At 43.4% G+C, this 17,890-nt stretch overlaps 1 protein-coding gene across 3 annotated transcripts in view; it reads right to left on the bottom strand.

The window, feature by feature from the left end:
* CENPF (centromere protein F) overlaps positions 1 to 17,890 on the bottom strand; it is a 68,284-nt gene that overhangs the window by 28,653 nt on the left and 21,741 nt on the right. For 2 of the 3 annotated variants that reach the window (XM_073338916.1, XM_073338917.1), the window contains exons 8-10: positions 8,742 to 8,867; positions 3,878 to 4,006; positions 1,454 to 1,576 (exon numbers count right to left, since the gene is read on the bottom strand). In XM_073338916.1, coding sequence (XP_073195017.1) covers positions 1,454 to 1,576; positions 3,878 to 4,006; positions 8,742 to 8,867 — 378 coding nt within the window. The remainder of the gene's footprint in view (positions 1 to 1,453; positions 1,577 to 3,877; positions 4,007 to 8,741; positions 8,868 to 17,890) is intronic. The other variant, XM_073338918.1, reaches the window with a different exon arrangement.

Below are 17,890 nucleotides of genomic sequence, written 5' to 3' on the forward strand. Positions count from 1 at the left end.
ATAGTCTGTGAACTCCCAGGGGTTTGTTGACCACAGGTTGAAAACCACTGCTCTGGGGTATATGGGAGAAATAGAAACCTCAAATGACAGATTCTAGTCACCTTAATTATTCTTAAGTCTGGAAAGCATTCAGATACAACAGCAATTGGCACAATATAGGAACTTAAAAAACAACAATCTCTGATGTTCCTTCTATGACTATTCAGAGCTCTCTTCCCTTTCATTTTCCTTCTAACTACAAATTAAAGAAAAAATCTTTTAATTTTTTTAAAATCAAAACTTACAGCCAGATCCTTGCAGTGTAAATTGGAATAACTTTATTGATTTCAATGGAGCTACGCTAATATATGCCAAGTCAGGATCTGGCTTCATAGCTAGAATTTTGTTGATAATGCTGGTCTATAGTGCTTACAATAGTAAAAATGTACTTGTTTTGGTTGTTAGCAAAGCAAATATAACTAAAAAGACATGTAATGGAACATTATACTGGAGGAGCAGACTTACCCATGTGAATGCAAAGAGGCAAAGAGTTTGGCAGTACCTCCCAGGGATTCATTATTTATACAAATCGTTTTGGGGATTTTCTCTTGCTTTAAATTGATTGTGTGACCAAAAAAGTACCCATTCCACCATGAAATCTTGGAATTAGGCAAAACACATATCTTAGGAAGCAGCTCATGATTCCAGAATTTCCAAATGAACTCAAACAGATATTTAAAATGTTTTATTTTTAGGACTAAACATAGAAAGAGTCTCTTGAACCATACTACATAATTAGATTAGACAAATAACTCCACATGAACTCCACCTTAATATGCAAACTAGATATCATTAACTTGGGTTTGAATAGAGACTGGGGGTGGCTGGGTCATTACACAGATTGAATCTATTTCCCCATGTTAAGTATCCTCACATCTTCTTGTCAACTGTCTAAATGGGCCATCTTGATTATCACTACAAAACCTCTTACAGTCGGTATGGCTACTTCCACCTTTTCATGTTCTCTGTATGTGCATATATATATCTTCTTACTAGATGTTCCATTCTATGCATCCGATGAAGTGGGCTGTAGCCCACGAAAGCTTATGCTCAAGTAAATTTGTTAGTCTCTAAGGTGCCACAAGTTCTCCTGTTCTCTTTCCACATGAACTGTAACCCTATCTGTAGTATGCTGGGGCAAAATTATTTTTTTAAACCCTGACCATACAAACAATTTTGCGCATGGGGTTAGTCCACATGGAATCAACTGCAAAAACTGCAAGATCAGGGCCTTATTTTGTATCACAACTATAAGACAGTATCAAAACACAACTTCTGGTGGAAATATACTATTCTCCAACATACAGCTTGCAGAGTTCCCCTGTGAGTAAGTAAGGCATATATGGGGCACCAGTTCTTACTGATTCCCAGTTTAAATTATTAATTATTCCAGTTGCCCCTCTGATTTATTTACCTCAAAGTTTCTCCTCATGTCATTTTCCTTTGACTGGTTTGCTAGTAAAGCCTGTTCTGCTCTGCACAGCTTCTGTGTAAGCTCACTGGAGTTGTTTTCCAAACGTTGTTTCACTGCTATTGCCTATGAGGAAAACACATCACATTTTATTTGTAGTCATATTTAATCTATTTTAAAAAACTAAAAATTCCTGATGTCCCTTTAATGATGAGCTCCGAAGATATGTCATAAAACAAATAAAGAATAAGCTACGTTCTGCTTCCTCTTACAGAAAGAGAAGTCTGAAGTAACTGTTAACTTCAGTGTTGTACAACTAAGAGCAGAATTTGGCCCTAAACCTTGAAACTCAGCATGATGGCTTTAAAAAAATGCAATTAAAAATAGCCCAGATATCTGAAACATCCATCCTCCTTTCACTGCCCAATCCCGGGGTCTAGATTTTGTATTTCCCTCACAAAAGTTCAAGTAACCATACCAAAAACAGTACATGTTAAGGTAACACAAATCTTTAATTCAAGACTGGGCAAGGATATGAAAAATATTTTCAGGCAAATTTTCAATAATATAGTTGTAATGTATAAATATATTCATAATTTAAGCTATATTTATAGTACAGTATGTTAATCATTGGGAATCCTAACCAGTGCTTTCTTTTAAGTTCAATCATAAGGGCAGCAGATTTAACACTTGCTCTCAACTTTTATAAAGTAACATACTTTGTCAAAGGAAGCACCTATTAGGTTTAGAAGATGCTTCCCCATTCCCACTTAGTCCTCCTCAACTGCTCATTTGAGAGGTAACATTTAGGTGTTGGACTGATGATCAGCTATCACCAAATGTGCCATTGAACAGCCAACAAATGGAAAGGATCAATACCAAACTAGACTCAATGCTGTATAATCCAAATACCAAGAGATTGACAAATTACTCTACCTTTTCCACTTACTATATATTCAAGGAATAGATTACATGTTCTTAAAACCCAGTATTTGTACACCTTAATTTTCTGCATTTATGGACCAACAAAGACATTCAGCTTGCACCTCTGTCTCCATAACTACAGTCTTCGGGGGTAAGGGAAATTAGTGTAGTGCTATCCTCTACCTTAAGTTTATCTTATGACTTTATACCACTATCGAAACCAGAAACTTAAAAGGATCATAACGGTAACACCACCAAATTCTAACTGGTTTTCAACCTTTTTTATCTGTTTTATATCTGTCACAATAGCTCTATAGTACTCCAAATTAAAAAGGAAGTACATTTATTACCAACATCAAGAGGAAAAAAATGAGAATGAAATCATCTAGTTCCATTCTAGAAAGGAGCACGCTTTTCTGGATAAAAATCTATAGACATCCAAGTTTCGGTATGAATCTAGTGTTTAAAGAGTAAACATGGAAAAAAGAGTATGTGTAGAGAAAATACTAACCACCTCTGTAGAAAATGTTTGATTAATGTGCTCAGACAGCTAGGATGACACATAGCTATGCAGGACAGCTATCATGGACAAATTTAGAACCTCTGTATTAAGTCAGTGTAGACCGTGTGTATCATAAATCATAAATAAAAAAGCAGTTTTCTGCTAAAGAGTGTGGGTGGAGAAAAAGCAGCGCTCAAATCAGAACAAGGCTAAAGGGAACTGTTGCAGGACATTACGCCCAGACTGCCTTTGGGCCCATCTGTTACCTCAGTTTACCTTCAATCTTTCATCAAACCAGCTGTCATGTGGCGATTTTACAGTAGTGCTCTCTTCCAGTTTGGTTTATTATCATAACACAATACTCAAACATACTCTTACCAGCCTCAATTATTCCTTTCAGTTTATAATGCCTCATAAGTTTTTCCAGGTCTTTATCAGAGCATGCCCATCCTTGTAGTCCAACCTCTCTCCTAGCTGCGACTTCTTCATCCTGCAGGTCCATCAATGGAGGCTTATCCCTGCAGTTTCCAGTTCCTTGCAAATCTCTTCCCCCAAAAGTCTTCTGCCTTGGAGTTCTGGAAAATTTTCACCTGCCCTCTTCACAGGCTACCTGCCTGGGAGCTAAGGAGCGAGTAGGTCTCTGAACTTTTGGGGCGGGGGAGTGTCTCTTTCTTGAATGGCCACAGGCTGCCCTTTTACATGCCAGCAGGCCTAGTTTAAATGCATGCTTCTGTATTGACCCTTGTATTTATTCCCATCATACAGGGAGATGCGCTAAACCTGACAAAAGGTGCAGCTGTGCCCCAGTCTTTTAATGGGCCAACTCACCCTGTGACAGGAGCATACCGCAGCTTGCTCTGACCTTTGATGTATTTAGTTGCACTTAAATATTAGTCATGTATATATCTTTAAACACAGAAAAGAGGACAGTTAAATTTTACTTAAAATAAAAACTCAGCATCACCCTTCCATTTGAATAGTTCAGATATTAAAAATCCTACTTTGTCAAGTTCTGCCCGTAGAGCATTGTAGTCATTCTTGGCTTGCTGCAAGTCCTGGTTCAGTTTGGCTTTTGTCTGGTTGCACTGCTGATCCACTGTCTGTAAGGAATGTTGCTGACGAAACAGTTCCTAGAAATTTAGATGTTGGGGTTGGGGGCAGAAACACACGTTTCTCCTCAAGTTACTGTAACTATTTACACTGGAAAACGTGGGTGAGGGACTGTAAATAATCTCTAACTAATTACTAATTATACTAATGCCCTCTCTTACAGAATCAAAAAGAGTTTAAAAACCAATTTCAAGTAAAGCATAAATTCCGTTATGGCCACTAATGGGTCCTGACTCAGTTTGGCCAATCAATCAGAGTAGCCTACTTAATCTGTTACACCAAAACAGGTGGATAAAAAAAAAAATACTAGCAAATAATGGAATGAAGCTTATATGGAGGAGATCTTCTTTTGAATCGATATAACATTGAGCATTACAACTAAGCAACCAGACTAATCCTCAATAACCATGGTCCTTTGGGGAAAAAAATTCCCTTCTTTGCTATGGTTACATGTTTAACTTATTGCTGTAACAATGTTTTTCGTGGGGAAAATGCCTTAGTTTTTTCAATTTGACTTAACATAAGACTGAGCAGCAACAGAAGTTTGGTAGAGGGGCATTCACTCCTCCCTCCTCAGGTCTGGGGGAGCAGAACTTCACTAATGCACACCTCCTATCTCCTGCAATCTTTAGGAGATACAAAGTAGATATCCATCCAAGTATCATTCTTTTCTGAGGCTTCTTCCCAGCCCCACGGTCCTTATGGTTGGGGATCTAGATGAATTTGAGAGGGGATTTATGTGGGGGAATAGGGCTATGAAGGGCATGGGACTTTTAGAAGGGGGTGTTGGAGTTGGTAAAGAGAAGAGAGGGCTAAGTAGGGGAGCAGAAAGCAGAGGAAAATAGGGGAAGGAAAGCACTAGTGGCTTCTCCTGGCAACAAACCTCTCTGCCAAACTTCTCTTGGCAGTAGCTGTAGGACTCCCCTCTAACAAATCATAGCAGGTTTGTCAGATGGAGAAGGTAGTGAAGTACTAGTGCTTCCCCTCTGCTTTCTCCTAAGCACCCTCCTATCCTCCTGCAAGACACCTGTTCCATCCCATGTCCTCAAGTACCCCCACAGCCTGTTCCCACTCTCACTGCCAGCCAGAGACCTGTCCTATGAAGTCCCCAACCCTCTTGGCTCCCAGTGATCCATTTCCCAAAATATCTGTGTCTTTCCCCTTTACCCCCAGCCTCTCTACCCTCATACCCTTTCCAAAGACCCACTCCTACCCTGGGCTGGCCTGCCAGGAGCAGAAGAATGCAGGTGGCGAGGTTCACACTCAGGAATAAGTGAGCCAGTTACTAGCAAAATGTTCAAACTTTTTTCTGATTTTTTTTCATCTAACTATAAATTAGAGGTGAACAAATTGGTAGCCTGCCTGCCCAGCCTATCTTGAAGAAAAAGAATGGATTCACTTCCACCAAGTTATAACCACCAGACTACTATTATCAACAGCTAGGGAACATGGTTTTAGTCAGTTTAATTCATGGTAGGTCAATAAATTGTTTCACTAACAAATGCAGATCCATCCAGCTGCCAAACTAAAATAAAAGAAAAAAACGTAGCAAGAGAGTGTGACAAAGGAGAAAAAAATGAAAGGAGGAAGGTCAGAGTGGAGATACTTAAAATATTTTCCCTCTAAGTTTCCCTCAATTTGCATATGAGCTACTAAAATTTGCCCCTTAGTAGCACAACTAGAATATCATGTGACAAAAACAGTTGTTTTCCTTACACTAACTGGTTTCTTTTTAGATGTTTTGTCTACATGGATCCTGCTCTAGGTGTGCATGTGCCCCAGGTGCATGATATTGGGTTCTTTTGGTTGACAGTGTGCAGATGTAGCATCATCAGGTATCTTAATATGCATGCACACACCCACACACCTGCAGGCAGAGCAGGCCCAGCCACTTCTCAGTTTCTTTGCCAATATAGAATCCCAAAACTAATAGATTTCACAGTAGTGGAGAAAGAGGACTGGTCGTGGGGTCCATGTGGGCAGAACAGCCTGAAGAACCAGAATTACTGTAAGGTAAGTAATTGGGGTTTTGTCTCCAAGTATCTGTTAACATGGATCTCACTTTAGGTGACTAGCAGTTATCTCCCTATGGAGGGGAATGTCAAGAGTCCAATTTACATAAAGAGTGCAGGACTGCCCTAATAAACTGGGCATCAGAACTAGGAGTTGCAACTAGTGAGTAGTGCTGAATAAAAGTATGCAATGAGCTCCCAGTGACTTCTTTGCAAATTTCTGACATAGGAACATTCCTCAAGCATGTGTGTGTCACTTAAGCCCTAATATAGTTTGCTTTAATATAAGAAGGTGGATCTAATTTATTTAGTTCACAGAAGATCCTTATGCAATCAAATATCCATTTCAAGAATCTCTGGGTTGAAATAACAAGCCCTCTAGACCTGTACCAAATATTGCAAAAAAAGTTCTAGGCCAGTTATGGAAAGGCTTTGTTCTATGGAGGTAGTAGAAAAGTGCCCTAAAGACATCACTCATATGAAGTTCTGCCCCTCCAGGAGTCAAATGAGGTTTGGGGGAAAACACTGAAGGTGTATGCATTGATGCAAACAAAAGACTGAGACCACTCTGAATAAGAACCTAGGGCAAGATCAAAGAAGAGTCATCTTGTCTTTGTGAAATGTAGTAAAAGAGGTCCTGCCATTAATGCCTAAATCTAGCTTATCCTGTGAGCGGAGATAACAGCCACCAAATATCCTGTTTTCATAGAGAGGTGATAAGGAACATGATGCTAAAGGCTCTTAACAGGGACGGGGGGGGGAGACGGACGGACCATTAGGTCCAGGTATACAATACTTTGGTCCCAGGAAGGTCCCTCACTTCAGGAAGTGTAGTTGCTGCAGCCAAAATGTCGAACAGGTTGTCAGTCGGCTCCTTGAGCACCACAATCTCTAGCCCCAAGTTGGAGGCCACTCTTAAGCAGGTCCTGGTGGGTACAGAAATTGTAGGGTAGCAAAAGGTTGGCAGGTCCAGCCACTGCCTCGTCAGGGAAGGAGGCAGCCATGGGCGTTGCAGCCGGTTCATCCTCAACTGCTGGTGCTGACTGTGCAGGGGTCGCCGGAGTCTCGGTGCCAGGGTCTGGTTCTGAGCCGGATTCCGGTGGCACTGTAGCCAAGGCCTGGCCCTCAGAAACTACTAAGGGTGCCTGGAGAGAATATGAGCACAGCATGGGAGAGAACCCCCAAAGGGTCCAATACAGCCACTGGGGTGGCCATTGGGTGGATGGCCAGGGACCTGACGGCAGGCCTGCTGCGGGCTCCAGCCTGTAAGACTGGTGCTGATGATGCCTCTGGGTTGGGGAGGGCTCACTCTTGGACCCCGAGGAAGATTCCTCCCTAGGAGACTAAGGTGGAGCTGAGGTGGCCTCATGCTGGTAGCCATGGCTTGCTGGGGATCACCATTACACCAGGGAGCAGCACTGAGGGGAAGGTGACCGGTGTCTCCAAGCTAGAGATGTGCTTCGCAGTACTGAGAACTGGTGCCAGGAAGGTGGAGACCAGCGAAGTGGCGAGCAGTGATGTGGTGATGGGGAGCGACAGGCTGGGGAGCGGTGCCACGTCGGAGGCCCAGAAGGTAGCCTCATCACAGGTTTCCCTTTAGAGGGAACAGCCTTCAAGGTGTCTTCCAAAGATGGGCCTAGGTTCCGAGGCATGGGTGGCACAGGGAGAGACATCTAGTCTCTTGCTGCTCGGAATGCCTCCAACATTGAAGGTGTCATGAAATGTTGTGGGCCCCGACGGCTCCCAGGAGTAGATGGTGGTTCCCAATTTGGCCTCGGTGCCCTACATGGTGTGGCCGCTGCCAGATGTGACTCTGGGGAAATCGAGCAGCCCTGTGCAGGTCTCAACTCGTGTGGTCACTCCCAGGTAGCTATGTATGGTGTCGGAGAATGACCTCGTTCCAACCGTGACTTCTTATGCCTCTTCTTAGGCTGGGGAGAAGGGGAGTGGCACCAGGAAGATCCTGGTGTCGGAGGGGCACTCCGCACCAACACCAAGGTGCTCGATGCAGAGTCGGAGCGGCATGGTTCCAACGCGGGGCACAGGGCAGCCTCCATCAACAGGGCTTTTAAATCGGCTGTCCCTGTCTTTAAGAGTGTGAGGTCTGAAGTTTTTGCAGATCCTGCACTTCTCTTTAATATGCAACTCTCTGAGGCACTTAAGGGAGCTCTTGTGCAGGTCACTAATAGGCATAGGTTTGCTGCACCCAGCACACGATTTAAACCCCAGGGACCAGGGCATACCCTGTCCCTGGGGCTATGTCCCTAATGGGACTCCGCTCCTAAATGCTAACTACTACTAACTATAATACTAACACTACAGTAACTATATACCAGAAAAACTCAAAGAGTCCGAAGTTAGAGAAACCACTATCGGATTTGTGAAAACAAGGAGCATTCCAACAACCATCACTGGTGGAAAGAAGGAACTGAGAGGGCGTGGGGCCAGCAGGGCCCAATATACTGGCACATAAGCACGGGGCTCCAGAGTTTGCCAAAGACAGCCCTAGGGGTACCACTAGGGGAAAAATTTCTGACAGCGTGCACAAGGGCGCGCACACATCAAACATGGAATCGACATGAGCAAGCACTCAAAGAAGAAGTATCCAATCTTGCGTGCCTGAGGCACATATACACCTAGAGTGGGATCTACGTGGACAAATACTCAATGAACAACTTGTTCTCTCTGATAATAGCAGTCTGGAGGCAACTTTAAACTTGTGAAAAAATGGGTCTTGTCTTACCTTTTGGAATTCCTTTTCCTTTTCTTTTACTTTCTGTTCTAATGAGCGACGAGCACTTTCAGCATTTTCTCTTTGACAATTCAATTCTTCTGACAGTTTTTTCATCTTTTGCTCCACCATTTCATACTACAAAAAGTTTCATCATAAATCACAGCGATACAAGGGGAATATTTATTATTTGTACTACAATAGCAATCCCGCCCCCACAATCAGGATTGAAACCCCACTTTAGTAGGCACCTTAAAAAAACAAAAAAACCATACATACATACGAGGAAGTCATGGTCTTTGCCCCAAAACTGCTTACAGTCTTCCATGATGCAGTGGACACCCACATAGGTATCCCATACCAAACTGATAACCAATTACACTTGGCTACAGTACAAGTGTGTGCTAAGTTTCAATAAGTGAGCAGCAAAAACTGAAAAAAACTAGAAGTGTTTAGGCACAGGAGATAAATTCAATGCAACTTAATTTACAGTGAATCAGCACATTGATTCAACAGAAAAACATTACTGAACTATTTTGAACAGCAAGAACAGAACAATTTTCATTGTTTAAAGTAGGTTAGACTGAAATTTTAAACTGAAAATCAATATGCTAAGAATTTCCTTTTGAGAGGAAATTCTCCTATTAGAAGTGTTTCAGTTTATCTGTCATTTTTATTAAAATAATATATTGCTTGTAATTTTGGTGGTTTATAAAGAACCAGAGTACACTGAAACCCCATTTAATAAATTCCCAGTGTAATTTCTATTGTGAAAACAATCTGCTGATATAAGTCTGAAAGTTGCCGAAAGCACACTACTATGCATTTTCTCAGAACACAATACAACTGTTTGTAATGCTACTGCTCCTTTGTCTCTTACAGTTTCATTACGTTTGCAGCATGTTAGGGAGACTTACAACCAATTTACCAGAAAGCTGTCCTAGCAGAATAACTGTTCTTCTCTCTCTATGGAACATATTTTTATTTTCTGAAATCTTTTCTTTACGGCAAGTAACTATTCTTAAAGGTAATAAAAAAGTGAACCACTGATAAGATTTAAATCAACTTCATGGTTGGATACTTTTAAAGCAGATGAACAATTTATTTGAATATAATTTTAAAGGGATGTGACAATGTTACTGGCATATGTGGAGTTATATTTCATTTTAATTTATGCTTTGTTGAAGTGAGGTCCTGCTTACACATAAATGAATTAGAATATTAATGGAATAGAACGTTGTGACAAGAGCATCTCCTGTTGCTTCAGCTTTTATGTATTTATGGAACGTAATTATGGTGAAAAGCCAATGATTTTCAAAGAAGGAGACAGTGGTGCTGTTAAAATGTCTTTTTATTACACTTTCAAATGGCTTTAGCATATATAAAATATCTGTGTTTCTTAGATGTTTGTTATAGTTATTCACTCTACCACAACAACAATACTGCATTGCTGGCTGCCTCATTAGAGAGCTGGCCTACTATTTGTTCAGTCTATCAGAGCAACTTATCCATAAAGGAAAAGTTTTCAAAGTGCAGATCTTCCCCACAGCACCCTCCCACATAGCTGGGATAGGTGCTGGGAATTTCTGAAAGGGAGAAGGTAGGGAAAAAAAAGGAACCAATCACTAATCCCAAAAGGTATAGAGCAGAAGATGATCCACTAGTTTCCATGGTTCTCCTGCTCTGTTGTCCAGTATAGCAGTGCAGTGGCTGATCGACTAAACCAAACCACATGCAGTGGCAAGGAAGCTCCTGCAGAGAAAGGAAGCGTTGTGCAGGTTGCTGAAGTCTTGCCCACCCTCTCCCATATAGCAAAGTGTAGGTCCCTTCATGGGAATGGGAAGACAGGGGCCAAAGAGGGATTTATCTCTTAATGAAAGGCTGGGTTTGACTGGCTTAATTTCTTTACTCTTATCAGTGTACAGCTGTCTGGCATCTGTTTTAGCTAGCAAAAAAAAAAAATCCATTTTATATGATTAATACACGTTTGCTCCACTAATGCAAATTATTTCAACATTTCAATTATATCAGTACTATAGCCACAGAAATTTCTTGGGCTTCTTTGCACTGAATACAAGAGGCCCTTTTTCCCCTCGATTCTTCTGGAGCAAAATGTAGAGGTCTTGGAAAGATCCAAGATCTTGCATTCTGAGCACTTTAAAACTCTTCAGTATGGTGTGTAAATTCTTTCCTGTCATGGAAGGGATCCAGAGGTACCACTAGTATTTAGAGGGTCCAAAGGATATAGAAAAATTCTGTCCTGGATCATGCAGGTCTGTGACTCTAAGTGGATAGCTCTATTCTGTTTCCTTGTTTATGTATCAGCTTTACAGACTGCATTACAGTTCTACGAATAGGGTTTATTAACTTCTGCCTGTGCTGGTGCTGCATAAGCAAAAGTACAAGATGTTTTAGCTCATGTAAAGATATTTATTTTAAATTTTTTAAGGGCAGAGGGAAATGGAGGAAAATGGTGGACTTAAATAAAAACAGTAGAACCTCAAGAGTTATGAGCAACTCGGGAATGGACGTTGTTCGTAACTCTGAACAAAATGTTATGGTTGTTCTTTTAAAAGTTTACAACTGAACATTGACTTAATACAGCTTTAAAACTAAACTATGCAGAAGAAAAAACGCTGCTTTCCCTTTATTTTTTAATAGTTTATGTTTAACACAGTACTGTACTGTATTTGCCTTTTGGGGGGGGGGGGTTGTCTCTGCTGCTGCCTAATTGTGTACTTCTGGTTCCAAATGAGCTTTGTGGGGTTGACTGATCAGTTCATAACTCTGGTGTTCGTAACTCTGAAGTTCTACTGTAAATTATGGAGCCACCATTAGCAAGCACATACAAAGTTAAGCTTTGTTGAAGAACTGTGTAATGAACTGTGTTAGTTAAATATGTACTAAGTAATGTTAGAGAAATTAATATTATATATAATCCTATAAGAAAATATGAAGGAATTTTTGCTTTTTGTATTTATTTCTGATGCTTTAGATCGTGAGATTTTGCTGAAATAGTTTGTAAATCAGAAAACTGGGTTGTGTGTCTCATATATAAAATTCTTGGCCAAGCGGATAGCAGGCTTGAGAAGAGAGCTGTTAGCTTTCAGTAAGTCAGGTACAATCCCTCACCCTCCACCCGTCCATTCGACCAGCTAACAAGTAAAAACTAAAAGCCACAAAAACAGATGAGTAAGAATAAAAATTGCTGTAAAGTAAGTACAACTGGATGGAGCCAGTGGCCATGACAGCAAGGAATAGATGTGTTGGGAACTACACAGATGTAAGTAAGTTTTAGCAAGATAGGCAAAACATTTATTAAATTGGGTTAGTTATTGTGATTTATGCAGGAGAATCTTCTAAGTAGGGGGTTAGAAGGGAATGTATATGGTGTGACAGGGTCAGGCCAGATGGCTACAGGAGAGTGACAGAAGGCAGATATATTAGCCCCAGGTAAAGTAGGTCCCTTTTCCCTGGGTAAGGTAACAGGGAAGGTTCCAGAACAATCAGGAACTTTCTGGAAACAATTAAGGCAGACAAGCTGATTAGAACACCTGCAGCCAATCAAGGAGCTGCTAGAATCAATTAAGACAGGCAGGCTAATCAGGGCACCTGGGTTTAAAAAAGGAGCTCACTTCAGTTTGTGGTGCACGTGCGAGGAGCTGGGAGCAAGAGGCACAAGAAGCTGAGAGTGAGAATGCGGACTGTTGGAGGACTGAGGTGTACAAGCATTATCAGACACCAGGAGGAAGGTCCTATGGTAAGGATAAAGAAGGTGTTGGGAGGAGGCCATGGGGAAGTAGTCCAGGGAGTTGTAGCTGTCACGCAGCTGTTACCTGAGCCACTGTAGACAGCTGCAATCCACAGGGCCCTGGGCTGGAACCCAGAGTAGAGGGCGGGCCTGGTTCCCCCCATCCCTCCAACTCCCTACTTGATACCGGAGGAGTTGACCTGGACTGTGGGTTCCACCACAGGGGAAGGTCTCTGACCTGTTCCCCGATCCACTACGTGGATCAGCAGAGACTGTGGGGATTGTTCTTCTTCCTTTTCCCCATGTTGGCCAGTGATGAGGCGAACTGAGTGAATGGCAGATTTGAGCCACGAAAGTGGCCAAACGGAGGGCTGCCGTGAACCTCTGAGGCGAGCAAATCCGCCAATAAGCGCAGGACCCACCAAGGCGGAGGAGGAACTTTATCACCATACATAAAGACAGAGATGAGGTAGGTTCCTATACTGAGTCTGCGCAAAGTTACAGAACAGAGGATTAAAAAAAAAAAAAGATAATTGACATAATAGTGGAGAAGATACAGGGAAAAAATAGCCAAGCATAGCAGAGATTTGTAAAGAGTCACCCTGTCCCCAAGAAAGAGAACCTGAGCATTTCCTTTTCTTGCCTTACCTTTTTTTGCATGTTTATGTAATTCATAGGTGATAGTAGCATTGTCTTAAAACATATATAATAAAGGCTAAAATAAATTGTTTACGCCTAAATTGAAGAGGATCTGATTCTCACCCAACAAGTTGACATTGGCATTTAAAGCGGAACTAAAAATCCTTGTTTCACAGTATAATAAATTAATCTATTTTCCAAGTTTAGCAGTTACACTTTAAATGACCTATTAATTTTCTGCATAAAATAGTTTCTTACTTTGCCAGAGAAAACTAATTTTTTTAAGATCACAATATTAATAAAATTCACCACTTGTTCTCTCACCTTATTCTTGGCTTTGATTATCTCAGTGATAGACCACCACAGGCTCTTCATATGTTCCAAATTTAATACTATAAATTTGTAATTAAATCAGATTTAAAACTCATTTAAAGAAGCTGGATTGTAATAAGAAAAGCTCTTAACAGTCACATCTAGAGGTTATGGTGACAGAACTATGCCAGTAACTCAGGTGATTCATAAGTAGCATTATTGTGACATCAGAACTAGCAACCAATCAATCTTTCCTCTCCAGTTTGCTGTCAGTGAAGTGGAGAGGGCCTAGTCACAGGTCAAAAGTTCTCATTGTTAAATTACTTGAACATCTGTATACAAACATGGTAATAACACTGGATTGGCTCAATGTCTCAGGCCTCAACCTACTCCCAGCCAAGACCATCTCTCAATGGGGTCCTCACAGAGGTAGCAAACAACCACCATTGCTGTATCTCTCCAGAGGCAAATTCTTAACCCCCATTCATGTGATCGTATAATCTTCAGCATCCTGTATATGGGATGTAGGAAGCAGCAGAATTTCTAACATTCTTAGGTAGGCAGCAGAATCTGCATGCATTCATAAAAACCCTGACAGGAAAGGGTAGGTGACAACCATCACACCTACAGAAGACACATGTGGTGGTTTCCCCAAGGCAACATAACTTCTTTAATCTAAGGGTATGTCTACTCTACGAAATTAGGTCGAATTTATAGAAGTCAATATTTAGGAAGCAATTTTATACCGTCGATTGTGCGTGTCCCCACTAAGTGCATTAAGTCGGCGGAGTGTGTCCACAGTACCGAGGCTACCATTGACTTTCAGAGCATTGCACTGTACGTAGCTATCCCACAGTTCCTGCAGTCTCCGCCACCCATTGGAATTCTGGGTTAAGCTCCCAATGCCTGATGGGGCAAAAACATTGTCGCGGGTGGTTTTGGGTACATGTTGTCAGTCACCCCTCCCTCCGTGAAAGCAATGGCAGACAATAGTTTTGTGCCTTTTTTCCATGTGGGCACCATACTGCTTTCAGCAGATGGTGCAGTAGGTCTGCAAACCGTCGTCATGGAACGACCGCTTCCACTGCCACTCTGCTCTCCTGGTGGTCTCGCAGGGCCGCTTCCACTGCAACTCTGCTCGGCTGCTCTGTCCCGGCAGCAGACGGTGCACTAGGTCTGGAAACCATCGTCATCGAACAACCGCTTCCGCTACCACTCTGCTCTCCTGGTGGTCTCGCAGGTCCTCTGTATGACTGTTGTCATCCGCCACTTCTGCTGCAACTCTGCTTGGCTGCTCTTGTGTCACCATACCACGGCGAGCATGCAGCCCACTCAGCTGTTGTCCTGGCAGCAGACGGTACAGTAGGTGTGCAAAACTGGTCATCCAACCACCGCTTCCTGTGCAACTCTGCTCTCCTGCTCACGCCATACCACAAGCAGCATGGAGCCCGCTCAGATCACTGCAACAGTTATGAGCATTGTAAACACCTCATGCATTATCATGCAGTATATGCAGAACCAGAACCTGCTAAAGCAGGTGAGGAGGCGATGGCAGCGCAGTGACAAGTTGTGAGGACATGGACACAGACTTCTCTTAAAGTAGGGGCCCTGGCAATTTGGCCATCCTGGTGGCAATGGGGCAGGCTCATGCTGTGGAACGTCAATTCTGGGACTGGGAAACAAGCAGAGACTGGTGGGACTGCATAATGTTGCGGGTCTGGGATGATTCCCAGTGGCTGCGCAACTTTTGCATGCATAAGGGCACTTTCATGGAACTTTGTGACTTGCTTTCCCCTGCCCTGAAGTGCAAGAATACCAAGATGAGAGCAGCCCTCACAGTTCACAAGCGAGTGGCGCTAGCCCTCTGGAAGCTTGCAAAGCCAGACAGCTACTGGTCAGTCAGAAATCAAATTGGAGTGGGCAAATCTACTGTGGGGACTGCTGTGATCCAAGTAGCCAACGCGATCATTGAGTTGCTTCTATCAAGGGTAGTGACTCTAGGAAATGTGCAGGTCATAGTGGATGGCTTTGCTGCAATGGGATTCCCTAACTGTGGTGGGGCCACAGATGAAACCCATATCCCTATCTTGGCACCGGAGCACCAAGGAAGCCAGTACATAAACCGAAAGGGGTACTTTTCAATGGTGCTGCAAGCACTGGTGGATCACAAGGGATGTTTCACCAACATCAGCATGGGATGGCCGGGAAAGGTACAAGACGGTCGTCTCTTCAGGGACTCTGGTCTATATGAACAGCTGCAGCAAGGGACTTACTTTCCAGATCAGAAAATAACCGTTGCGGATGTTGAAATGCCTATAGTTATCCTTGGGGACCCAGCTTACCCCTTAATGCCATGGCTCATGAAGCCACACACAGGCACCCTGGACAGTAGTCAGGAGCTGTTCAACTACAGGCTGAGCAAGTGCAGAATGGTGGTAGAATGTGCATTTGGACGTTTAAAAGCACGCTGGTGCAGTTTACTGACTCGGTTAGACCTCAGCGAAACCAATATTCCACTGTTATTACTGCTTGCTGTGCGCTCCACAATATCTGTGAGAGTCAGGGGGAGACGTTTATGGAGGAGTGGGAAGTTGAGGCAAATTGCCTGGCTGCTGATTACACACAGCCAGACACCAAGGAGATTAGAAGAGCGCAGCAGGGTGCGCTGCGCATCAGAGAAGTTTTGAAAACCACTTTGTTTCTGTTTGTTTCTCCTTGATGAAAACCCGCCCCCTTGGTTCACTCTACTTCCCTGTAGCCAACTGTCCTCCCCTCCCCGCTTCAATCACCACTTGCAGAGGCAATAAAGTGGTCATTGTTTCAAATTAATGCATTCTTTATTAATTTGTCACACAAATAGGGGGATAATTGCCAAGGTAGCCTGCGAGGGGTGGGGGAGGAGGGAAGGACAAGGCCACACTGCACTTCAAAACTTATTAAATGCCAGTCCTCTGGGATGGAGTGGTTGGGTGCCTGGAGGCCCCTCCCCGTGTGTTCTTGGGCATCTGGGTGAGGAGGCTATGGAACTTGGGGAGGAGGGCAGTTGGTTACACAGGGACTGCAGTGGCGGTCAGTGCTTTTCCTGCACCTCAACCATATGCCAGAGCATATCAGTTTGATCCTCCAGTAGCCTCAGTATTGCATCCTGCCTCCTCTCATCATGCTGCCGCCACCTTTCCTCTTGATCCCGCCACCTCTCCTGTTGCTCCCGCCACCTGTCCTCTCGTGCGTCCCTCCTGTCCTCGCATTCATTTTGTGCTTTCCTGGACTCTGCCATTGTCTGCCTCTATGCATTCTGCTGGGCTCTTTCTAGTTTGGGTGGACGGCACGAGCGCAGAAAACATTTCATCGCTAGTGTGGTTTTTTCGCCTTCTTATCTGCGCTAGCCTCTGGGACAGAGATGCTAGTGGCAGTGTTGAAACATTTGCAGCTACAGGAGGAAAAAAAAGGGAGAGTAAAACTGAAAAAGACACATTGGCCATTTAAAAGGAGGGGCTGATGTTTTCGGGTTAATGTGCAGCACAAACCCAACTAACCCCCCCACACACACCCAATTCTCTGGGATGATCACTTCACCCCTCCCCACACCGTGTGGCTAACAATGGGGATGATTTCTTTTCAGCCACAGGCAAACAGCCCAGCAGGAACAGCCACCTCTGAATGTCCCCTTAATAAAATTCCCCTATTTCAACCAGGTGATCATGAATGATTTCACTCTCCTGAGGATAACACAGAGAGATAAAGAACAGATGCTGCTTGAATGCCTGCCAACACCGGGACCACACGCTGCCATACTTTCTTATGCAATGATTCCAGACTACATGCTACTGGCCTGCCATGGTAAAGTGTCCTACCATGGAGGACGCAATAAGGCTGCCCTCCCCAGAAACCTTTTGCAAAGGCTTTGGGAGTACCTCCAGGAGAGCTTCATTGAGATGTCCCTGGAGGATTTCTGCTCCACCCCCAGACACGTTAACAGACTTTTCCAATAGCTGTACTGGCCGCGAATGCATACCAAGTCTTCAGGTAAAATTAATCATTAAACATGCTTGCTTTTAAACTGTGTATTATATTTACAAAGGTACACTCACCAGAGGTGCTTTGTCCGCCTTCAATGTCCGGGAGCCCGGGTTGGGAGGGTACTGTCTCCAGGGTGATAAACAGTTCCTGGCTGTCGGGGAGAACCATTTCTCCCCTTGCCTGGTGTGCACTATCTTCCTTGTCCCCAAAATCCTCATCCCTGTTGCGTGAGACTCCCTTGCAGGAGTCCACGTACAGGTGTGGGGTAGTAGTAGCACCCCCTAGAATTGCATGCAGCTCATCATAGAAGCGGCATGTCTGGGGCTCTAACCCCAAGTGGGCGTTTGCCTCTTTGTTTTTTTTGGTAGGCTTGCCTGAGCTCCTTAAGTTTCACACGGCACTGCTGCGGGTCCCTGTTATAGCCTCTGTCCTTCATGCC

The sequence above is a fragment of the Lepidochelys kempii genome, chromosome 3 (genome assembly GCF_965140265.1).
Source record: "Lepidochelys kempii isolate rLepKem1 chromosome 3, rLepKem1.hap2, whole genome shotgun sequence".
Classification (NCBI taxonomy): Eukaryota; Metazoa; Chordata; order Testudines; family Cheloniidae; genus Lepidochelys; species Lepidochelys kempii.